This window comes from Apaloderma vittatum, unplaced genomic scaffold (assembly GCF_000703405.1).
Source record: "Apaloderma vittatum isolate BGI_N311 unplaced genomic scaffold, ASM70340v1 scaffold1391, whole genome shotgun sequence".
In the NCBI taxonomy this organism is placed as follows: domain Eukaryota; kingdom Metazoa; phylum Chordata; class Aves; order Trogoniformes; family Trogonidae; genus Apaloderma; species Apaloderma vittatum.
The window spans coordinates 76519-87514 of NW_009697259.1; the positions used below are offsets into that span (position 1 = coordinate 76519).

The 10996-nt window shown below is 46.1% G+C and overlaps 2 protein-coding genes across 2 annotated transcripts in view; one reads left to right on the forward strand and one right to left on the reverse strand.

The window, feature by feature from the left end:
• CAPN13 (calpain 13) overlaps positions 1 to 10704 on the reverse strand; it is a gene marked incomplete at its 3' end in the record, with an annotated part of 40134 nt that extends 29430 nt beyond the window's left edge. Inside the window, exon 1 of the mRNA XM_009877557.1 lies at positions 10468 to 10704. Within this exon, the coding sequence (XP_009875859.1) occupies positions 10468 to 10704 (237 nt within the window). The remainder of the gene's footprint in view (positions 1 to 10467) is intronic.
• On the forward strand, positions 99 to 8927 carry LOC104280029 (heat shock transcription factor, Y-linked-like). Its single transcript, XM_009877556.1, is given in 4 exon segments — positions 99 to 113; positions 8577 to 8624; positions 8627 to 8692; positions 8724 to 8927. Coding segments are annotated over 4 exon segments (333 nt in total).
• Positions 10705 to 10996: the final 292 nt, after the last annotated feature.

The following is a 10996-nucleotide window of genomic DNA, read 5'->3' on the forward strand; positions in this document are numbered from 1 at the left end:
AGCCATCCACATCTATCCTGGAACTGCAGGGATTTGCAAGAAGAGATCTATCCATAGCATGGAAGCAGGACTTAGAAGCGGTGGCCACCAGCAGCAGCATGGTCATCATACAGGTAAGCAGCAGCGCTTGACCCTTCTTCGTTCCCTTCTACATCTACTCCAGCTTCATCTTCTCCCTGCCTCTATTTCCCTGTCTGTAGTTGGCTTCCCTTGCCTGGGTGAATTCAAAAGACTCCCACAGGCAGGAAAGAGTAATTTGCATGACCAGCTCTGAACTTGGCCTGTCCCTTTGCGTATGTCTGTCTTGCCAACAGTCATCCCAGAAAATCAACAGCATAAAGGAACGAGGTTTTTTGTTCCCCCATTATCTCTGCCCCAGGCAGAGCTCTGCTGGATGTGCTACAGTGCATAGCTGCCATGGAGGTAATCACCGTACAGAAACATGGGCCTGAAACTAGTGAGAAGGCAGCTGCGTCTCTTATGGGATTCCTGAGAAAAGGGCTGATGTTCTGCTCTGTGCCGGGACAATAAAATTCTCAAGTGCACTGTGGATACTGGTAACCCGTTACAGAGACAGGCTGAAAAGTCAGCCCATTAGATGTCTCCGTAGATACTCTACTGCCCACCAGGATGCTCAAATCCACAGTCAGAAGAAGGGGATCAGTTGAGTCATTAAGCAGGTTCCTTGCTGAGACAAATCAGTATTTTGTCTAAAACCAGAGAAGACATGATCTGAAGTCAGCCCCAGCCAACATGCCAAGGCACGCTGTGATTGTGCACACAGACGATTTCATGGCTATCGGAGGGAACAAAAGGAGACGTTAAACGCTCTCACTGTAATCCCCAGCCACAACACACTGAGTTCTGCTTCCAGTGGGGTGTAGTCCCCACAGACTTAGGGGGTAATAATTGGTAAGCAACATAGAATGTGTGACTAGCCATGGAAAAGGGGCTCTTCGATAGCTGTCGCTCTGCATAAACATAGCAAATACAAGGTGAATTCCCACTGAGCTGACATCAGTGCTACTGGCTGAATGACAGCAGTGCTCCTTGCACCGCGGTCAGGAATGGCGGGGCAGGTTTTAGCGAGAGGTTTGTGCTTCTGAGCACAGTGACCTCTGTGCAAGCTTGAGAAAAAGAGGCAGCATGGGCACGCTTCAAAAGGATGCGCTGCACCACAGTATGGGCTCTCTGGTGAGCGTTGGTGTGTGCCAAGGGAAGGCAGGGGACAAGCAGAAGCTGAAGCAAAGGCAGGAGCGGGCAGTGGCAGGAAATTGCAAGGCCAGGTACTCAGAAGAGCTCTGGAAGAGCGCGATCCCTGAAGTCAGAGGTGGAGTGGCTGCTCCCTTGAAGGATCATAGAATCATAGAATGTGTTGTGCTGGAGGACCTTTAAAGGTCATCTAGTCCAATCCCCCTGCAGTGAGCAGGGACATTATTTTTAACTAGATCAGATTGCTCAGAGCCCCATCAAGCCTGACCTTGAAGGATGCTGTGTGAGCCTGAACAGAAGGTTTTTGAAAGAGCTTAGAGAGGACATAATAGTAACGGGTGAAGTGCTTCAGAAATCTAGGCCTTCTCAACCAAAAGAAACGGGAGGAAAGGAAGTCTCCAATCAGCTCCCCTTCCTTCAAAGGCAAGAATACAGCAGTCATAAAAGACAAGAAACTATTGTCTATTATTGCAAAACACAGCTACACATATAGTTACTGCTACACAGAACGTGCAAGCCTCGCTATTTGCTTGTGCTCGAATTGCAGGACAAATAGAGAAATCACAGATTTAACTATAAGTCTGTCCAGAAGCAGTGCCCCATTTCACTAAGAAATTATGAGTCTTTGTGGCATTTTCCCTGAAACTGTTCAGTTTTAGCTGGAGGGGAAAAAGAAGAGGGAGCTCATAGAGGCACGTGGTCTTTCCTCAGAATATCTACGCGTCCAGCAGCGAAGGCAACCATATGGGCTCCAAGTCAAGTGCTCTGCTTGAACTCATCCCCCCAGGACAAAGCTATCATCACTTGCTTTCCCTGGCCCACTGAAGACTTCATTATGTATTCAAAATAAAAGAGAAGTTCAAGTTCAAACCAAGTTCATCCTTCAGAGAAGAAGTACTGTTTACCCAAAGAGCAAGATAGACAATTAATTTGAAAGCTGGAAGGACAGCACTCTGTATGTGTATTTGCCTCAAAATTTCTTTTTAAAATTGCTTGAAAGTTTTAAGGAAGAACAAGTCCCGAGAAGAAGATGAAGGTGAGCAGTGTAGATGTAGGCCTTTGTATGCAAACATACAAAGGATATAGTCAAATATTTTTGTGGAAAACTGAAAGCCTGAGGGGGCATTTCCTAGACATTGTAAGGCAATCTGACTGCAGGCTGCTGCCCAGTAGAGTCATCTGACCATGGCCACTTTCCCACAGATCTCTCCACTTCGCCAGCGTGACCTGAGTGCAGGCACAAGGCCACTGAGAGCTAAGAGTCAGGAGATGACGCTTTGCAGTGCTGTCTCCTGATCAGTTCACCTACAATAAAATCCCAGCCCCTTTTCTGTTCCTGCCACAGTACCACATCTTTTCCTTCAGCTGCACTTGTGTTGCTCCCCTTGCTCCAGCTTCACCTTCCTGATACATCCTGCTGTCATGAGCCCGCAGTGTTCCCTGTTCAACATACACCAACCAAGAAAAATAAAATGGCTGCTATTGATTGAAAGCAAAACTCTGTTCTCAGCTGGACAAATCTTAACTCGGCATCATTGCTGTGCCTTTAACAGTGTTGCTCTGGATTGAGAAGTAAACACCATATCGCAGTTCCCTGGACTGAGGGCACTGCCTAGCAGTGGGCTGAGGAGGGGTCAGGCAATGCCACTGTCATACATCCCATAACCACAGGAACCCTCCACAGAAGAGCTAACACAGAAAGAAGCCAGTTGGAGTAACAAGGGAGGGCAGAACAAAGGATAAGCTGCACTTGATGACATCGACGCAGACTCCAACAGCTTGGAGAGGGAGACGATAACCAAGCAAGCCAAAAGTAGTGCTCCTCCCGCATACATCCTCCCACTCTCCATCATCTAGGGGCTAAAGGACTCCCCAGGCTGGAGTCTCTATCACAGTTTTGCATTTATTAGACCTCAAGGGAATTGGGAATCTGTTTTCTTGAATCTTCATAATCTCTTTTCTTTTTTACTCTTTTTTTTTTCTTTCACATTCTCCTAGAGAGGGAAAATGAGACTAATCTCAAGGGGTTTGTCTGCAAGGCCAGAACTTAATTCCCTGCTTTACAGCAGAATAGCTCAGTTCCTAATTGTCTGTTTTCAATACAAAGAAAAACCCAAACAAACAAAACCAAACGAACCCTGCTCTGTTCCAGCTCTCTCTCTGTGGAGGAACGAGGTCTTCAGACCTCACACAGGTGGGTAGCCCACAAATGTGAAAAAAAAGTCCTGTTGAAGGATGGACCGGTGTCCAAGAACTAGCAGAAACCGAAACCAGTTCAGTTTTTACCTTGCAACACACTTGCTTTGTGTTTTGGTGCTAAAAAAACCCAAGGAGAACTGCAGACAAAGGAGATACATACAAAGGAGTGAACAAGGGAAGGAGCCCTGTCTACCTCAAGCTTTTGAGAGGCAGTTTCCTTAGAGGTCTGAAACCTACCACTTAAACCACACAATATACCTCACGTTTTCAAAGCGGCATGGCATTACCAACTATTCCGCTGTGGCCATCACAGCCGTATAATCCTGCTAGCTGACTCCCCAGCCTGAGAAATAGGGAAGAAGGTGAGTCAGCAACACCATCATAGCGGTGCTCCTTTCGCCTCTACCCAGGACATGTGCATTCACCCCCAACAAACAGCCCTTTCCAAAAGGAACAGAGCTCAGAGAAACTATACTAATAAACCCTCCTCATCTAAAGCCTGTGCAGGAAGACAGATGTAAAAATGCTGATGCGCTGCAGCTTCCTCCGCCCAAAGATACGAACCCTGAAGTCGAGGTCAGATACAATCAGCTGAGTAGGCATGGCTGAGACAACAGCAGCCTGGAAACGCTGCTCCCTTTCAGTCGCACTGATTGCACACACAGACTCAAAAATAAGGGGGAATTGATTTTGATTTTCATCAAGGAGAAATACTGAACAGGAGCCAAGGGCCTTGTGGCCTCTGGGAAATACTGAAGCTGTGAACTCTGTCATGAACAGCTGGTGAGCAGGTTGGGCTCATGCCAGAAAACAGCACCAAGGTGACAGACCTGCAGGTAGTGCAGGACATCACTACCCCTCATCACTACACATTTCCTAGAACTTGCTTTATTAAAGCAGCCAATGTGACAATCCACAATTCTTTTTCTTCTTTTTTTTTTTTTGTATTTTTTTCTTCATTTATGCCTTGTGTTATTAGAGATAAGTTTTTAGGTTAACTTCAAACTGTCATCTGATTTCTTGCCTGAACAAAATCTATCTTTTTCTCCCCTCCAGCTACAGCCTGGCCAAGGCTGATGCAGTAGGAACTCCAGCATAGTTTATCTGTCTGGAAGTATAATTTCACTATGATTTTTTAAAAGGGTCCATTTTGTTCTAGTTAGTTCCTGGGTTCAAAATTCCTAAACGTTGATGTCAATTCCTTGAAATTTCAGGGAACCAAATACAATGCAAATAAATAAACAATCACCAAAAGCAGTGCAGAATCATGATAGCCACTCTGGTGCTGAAAGGAGGTTACATTTGCTTTAGGAAAGGACAGAGAAAGGGAAGAAAAATTGTGAGCAAATCCTTTTTCAAAATTACTGGATGAAATGACAAATCACTCTTCCCAGAAAAAAAACATTGGCTCAAAGCATATAATTTTCCCCAATACTTCTTAGATGATCAACGTAGTAGTACAGTTCTCCGAGTCTCGTCTAAGAGAACAAGATACACTCCTTGCTCAAGTTCAGACTAAAGCAGCCTTTTTCAGTGGCTTCTGTCCAAGGACTTCTTTTAGACCCTACCCTTCCCTTCCTGTGACATGAGACAAATACCCGAGACGCCCACGCCCTGGTGCTACGAACAGACTGTGATGATGCAGAGGAAATCCATGCCAGCTGCTTCAGATAGTCCCGTCACTGCTGACTTGCATAACCAGCAGAGGGTAATAGTCAGAAGGCCACAGCAGACCAGGAAATTTCCTGGTAACATTTCTAACCTGGGCCCCAGGGAGGCAGCAGGCTTCCCTGTGGGATGGATCCAGTTGGCATATGGGGCTAGGCAGGGATTCACCTGCCTCTCCAAGCAGGGATCTGTTTCCATTTCCCTCCATCTCTTGGGTCTCCTCCTACTCCCTCCTGGCAAGAGGGGCGGGATCTTCTGCTCCTCCACCTGCTGCCTTTGCCTCAGGGAGTGGCTCCACCAATCTATCTCCCTCTCACTCTCCCCGATACTCCTTAACTTCTCCACTTCCCCCTTCAGCTCTGCCACCAGGCTGAGCAGATCATTCCCTTGGTCACACCACACACAAACACTGTCTCTGTCTCTGCCGGCCTCTGGGACGAGGGACAGGCTGGGACACTCCCTGCAGCCACAGACCGGCACCGCTGCGTGCTGGCAGGGGAGTGCCGGCCAGGTGCCCACATTTCTTCTGGCCGTGGTTTTCAGCCTAGTGGCAACTAGGTCCTCCAGGGAGGGCGATAACCACTAACAGAGGCACTCACAGCCAAGGCCCTCCGTGATGCCCACTCACTGCTTCCCTGCTTGGTGTGCAGCGACCAGGTCACTGTACTCTCAGGGGGTTTCATGGAGGGGTGGGTGTCACCTTGATGAGTGACCGCTGGTGCATTAAGGCCTCGTTTAGATCTGCCGCGGGTGGTGCTGGTTCTGCCCATGCCTCAGGAGCAGCCTGCCCACTTCACCTAGGCCCACACTACCTCACAAGCTGCCAGTCCCCAGTGCAGGCAAATCACATTTCCTGGTTTCAAAAAGCCCCCCAAAGAGCTTTTTATTGGCCCTTTTCACTTCAGATCGCTTCCCCAGTGCAGTCTTTTAACATGTCTCTCTGTCTGCTGGCTTCTTCTCTTCTGTTGCCAGCTCTAAGACAGGTAACACTTCAGAGAATTGTGGCGGTACGTAGGCCACGGCGGGAGTATTAGCGAACACACTAAAGCAAATACAGCTCAGCAATGTATCCATAGGTGAAACCAATTATTACAGAGACAAGAATGACTCCTTGAATGATCTGTCCAGCTAGTTTTCGGCCCTTGTAGTCCATCTCAATATGATGTCAGGAGGCTCCTCACGCTCCTCAGCTCCGTCATCCTCATCAGAGCTCCGTGGAGGCTGCAGGTCTTGATGTAACGCCTGCCACGGTGAAGCCAGACTGCTCTTCTAGTTGCCCCATGAGTCAAAAACCTGTTCAAAACACGGGATGGACCCTCCTATGCCAGCTATTTCTCAGCGATCTCTCACTCCATAAGGGTCCCCAAGAAACATGGGGCAAGGAGCACAGGACCAACAGTCTGTGACCTTGAACACCCTTTAGAAAAGTCTTCAGCAACTTCACCCTCTGCTCATTTTGGCCTTTTTAAAGCTTAAGTACTGAAGGTCAGAGACTATCCTTAACATTTATAATGGGCATCATATCGAGCACAATGGTGGGCTATCCTTGGTGCAGGGCCAAGGCAGTGCTGCATTCGTGGTAATCTCTCTCCCTCACATATACCATGTTGAAAAGGCAACCAATGTTAGCAAAAGCATTCCACACCGAGCACCATCACAACTCACATCATCTGGATCCTAATTCAGTTTCTTTCTGTATAGTACTATGCATTATGTTCAGAACAGAGTGAAATCTTTGGCCTACACATTAATTTATTAAAACCAAATATTCAGCAACAGCAAATCATTTCATTACTTTCTCTGCTCCACCCAATTGTTTTGGTGAAGGAAAGGCATCAAATGATGAAAAAAATTGTTCTGAACCTCTTTAAAGGAGCACCTCAGTTTTTTAAATCTGACGTAACTCTCCACAGAGAATTGTCCTTTGGCTGATCTTCAGAAAAACCTAGCTACAGAAAATACTTTGAGTGGTCTAAAATAGAACTTCTCTCCCATTTCTCAGCACTGTGGGTGAACCAAAAGACCAGTTAATTGCAGAGCTCCTGCTGTGTCTGGTACCTCCCATCCCACCTCTAGTAATGCTTGAAGTACCACATGCAAACTCTGTTAGAAATTGCCCTGAGGGCCCAGGGATGAAAAAACAGCCTGGGGTTTCTCATCTGATGGGAAACTGCAACTACTGCAGAGTTAGGAAAAGTGACATTTCAACTGTTGTCTTGGTGCTCCCAATCCACCACCCCCTTCAGGGACTCCCATATCAAATTAACTCCCTTTACAAGTCAAAATAAGTTGTTTCTGACTGTCACCACTGACTATTGCTGTCTGAAAACTGAACTATTTTCTCTCTACTTTATACATTACCCCCAGATGTGAAGACTCCAACCTCTGAATGTAATTGGCAATTCTCTTGACAATGTATAAGGCAAAAGAAGCAGCGTGTTATTCAACTGCTCAATTGGATTTGGAATAATGACAGCAGTTATTATTGCTATCTACCACTTAAATAACCAGCTACTATATGACTAAGAAAACAGAGGCTAAGAGATTATTATGACCAAGATGCCACTTTTGTCACAGGTCCATTTCCAGCCAAATTCTTCTAAGGTCAGAGGGAGCTAATGGTGGAGGATAGACATAGGTTAAATTGGCTGAGCTCTGTTGACAGGATGCAACTACACTCACTTTCTGGAAGATGCATGCAGGTAGGAAACAGTGTCCCTTGGGGAAATTATAGGTATCTCTTTGCTGAGTAGTTTAGGTAGCTTAAACACCTGAGATCATGTATCCTTAGAGTTAGCATTGCAATGACCTAAGAATAAATAGATTATGAACATTTTTACACAGGTGAAAGGTACTGAAAGCCTTCAAGAATGGGGCACTTCAACTCCTTTTGAAATCTGCAGCCTTCCCTCTTCCTCCCCAGGGACCAACTCCCAGAGCCAACTGGATGCAGCCGGAGGCCTTTCAGGACATTTGAAATGTAAATACGCTTTTTTTTACTTCCTGACCCTTGACTCAAAACATCTGCAGCTCTATAAATTAAAAGCAACCACTGCTATTTATCAACTTCTTCCGCCTCCGTTTCATTCTTCCAGGAGACAGAGGCTACACTTTGAAGTTACACTGACAGAGCATAGGTGTTGTGGTGACATTTGAGAACTTTTGGTTCATCTCTCCAGGCAGCTGGTGCCATTGCCCTTCATCTTGTATCTTGTCTAGTAGGACAAAGCCTGGCTGGGTGGAAAGCAGCTACTGCTCAAAATTTTGATCAAAATAAGGAAAAAAAAAAAATTAAATGGAGCCTTCTTCAGCACTGACATTGTGGGGTTCTGTTCTAGATGAGGCAGTTGAGTCAGCATTCTCAACTTCTGTTCCTTGAGTATATCAGAGAAGAGCAGCTGATGATGCTGCCTTAATTTCTGTAATAGCAGAAAAGGCTTTTTAACAATTGTGTCATGAACTCTGTGCCTTGAGGATGCAGTTTCATTTTTTTGGAGGAGAGCTCTGGCAAAGTCAATGACTTTTCATCCTGCTCCTTCCCAAAATAAAACTCTGGAAAGTTATTGGAAATGATTGGTTTTAGTCAATTTGGCTAGGTGATGCCAGAAACTGTGTTGCTGAAAAAACAACAAAACCACAAAATCTTGAAAAGCAAAGTGCTGGGAAGGAGAGAACCTCTGCAAATTTTTGAAACTGATTCCACAAAAGCTTTCATTCATCACCTTAATCTTCACAGATTCAGCAAAATGGAAGGGAATTCTCCTAGATCTGCTTCACCTGACAAACTCCAAGCACTAGCAACAGCAGGTTCTGCTTTTGGCGAGGTACATCAGCCCCTTTGCATGTGAAATAACTCTCATGATATTTGAGGATAGCTGTTCTCGCCACAATGCGATGCCTCAAAATCAGTGGTATTTGGCTTTCTAAGTCAGTTCATGTGTTTTTTGAATCCTATGCTTCTCTGCTGCTCCCAGACAGCAAAAAGATCAGAGTGGTTAGTGCTTAAAAAGAACTGTATCATAACATTATATTCCAATGCCCATGGGAGTCCCTTCTAACATCCCTTTTTGTTGTGTTTTGTGGATTTTTTTTTTCATTACATAACTGGATAATCATAGAATGGCATAGGCTGGAAGGGACCTTAGAGATCATCTAGTCCAACCTCCCTGGGTTTGAGCAGGGACGCCACCTCTCGACTAGACCTGGCAACACATGGGGACCGAGCGGGAATAGAACCCGCAACCTCGGTGTTCGTCCTTGTTGCGAGCACTGCGCTCAAACCACTGAGCTAACTGGCCCCTGTAGGTGTTTAAGGAGAGGCTGGATGTGGCACTTAGTGCTGTGGTCTGGCCGTGTGGTTGGGTCATAGAATCATAGAATAGGCTGGACTTGATGAACTTAGAGGTCTTTTCTAGCCTCAACAAATTCTGTGATTCTGTAAATCTCATTGCTTTTACACCAGGGATGGAGATTCCCACCTTTCCTTTTGGGCATCCACATTCAGCAGCTATGCAGGCTCCCTTATGCAAGCAGCCACCACTGTTGCCATGCCAAGGTCACCACGCTGCCAAGCTCAAGCATATCCTCATTGCCCTATTTGCATCTGCCATCCAAATAAATCTTTTCCAGTTGTCTTGTCCTGTCCTTACAGTCTCACAGTTACTGTCTCTACACCCTGAGGGATTGCCTTCAAGGAGATGAACTGGTTTGCTCCAGCTCAGGGAAGCCAAAGGTGCCAGGCACTAGTGGTGTGCTCAGCAAAACTCAGCAAAAAGGCAGCACATGGCAAATTCAGTAGCTGAACCAGCAGCAAATGGTACACAGCAGTGCTATATGGTGCAGTCTGAACACAGAAAGATTCCTTCCATTAGGTCCTAGGACAAAAGACCCAAATATGCATTTTCCCTCTCCCAATTTAAACATCTGTATTCTGAATGATGACAACTGCCTATTAAACAGCAACTCGGAATCAGCAGACAAAACATACTTCATCTCGTGCCTTGTCCCAATTACTTCAAAATAGCTATTGCTGAGTCAGTAGCTTGGATTAGAGACATCAGAGATCATTGACAGAAATCACTAGCTTTTCAGGTTTGCACAAAGTCTTCTAGAAGCAGACCAAAGTGGGAACACTAATTCCAGTCAGGTTCACAGGTGGAAACAAACCTCCTACAAAAATGTACTCAATGAAATCACTAATGTTACAGAGGTTTTCTTCCCTCCAGACATCCGACAGCAAACATCCCTCCTTCAATTGTTGCACTCCTGGTGTTCCCCTTGGGGTCTACATAGATCTCTTTCTCCAAGGTGAGGGCTTTAGCCCCTGGCCACCAGTGCTTCCATTCAGCAGCAGCAGGACTACAAAACACCCCAACTGGTGTAACTCACAGTTGGCCTCTTCCATTGTATTCGCCGCAGCTTATCCTCTGGGAGCAGGTTGGGACCGATGGAGCTGATGTGAGCAGGGAAGGTGGCATCCTCAAAAAGCAGCCCTTGGCTCAGACATAAGGCTCGCAGGTGGTTGAAGTCTTGATTATTAAATTTCTTCAGGTTATGGAGGCTTCCTGCTGCTCCTGTTACTTGCCAGCCCTGCTCCAATGTCTGAGCAGAGCCAGGGGCAAGCATCATGCCCCTCTCCTGTGAAGGAAAGACATAGACTGACATTAGTTTCCCAGTCTGAAGTGATGTCTTAGGAGTGTGTGGAAAAGCAAACACTTTACCCCACACACCCCAAGAGGATTGTGGAGCAGCAGCTTGCAAGGCTGAGGGCAGTCACAGTGACAAAATCCTCATTAGCTGGAAATGCCTGGAGAAAGAGTAGTCGTCAAATCCCAACTGGTTTATCTAAAACCAGTGCTGTCACTGCTACAGATTCAATTTTGAGTCTTTCCTGAGGACAGAGAACAAAGCTGTTAGC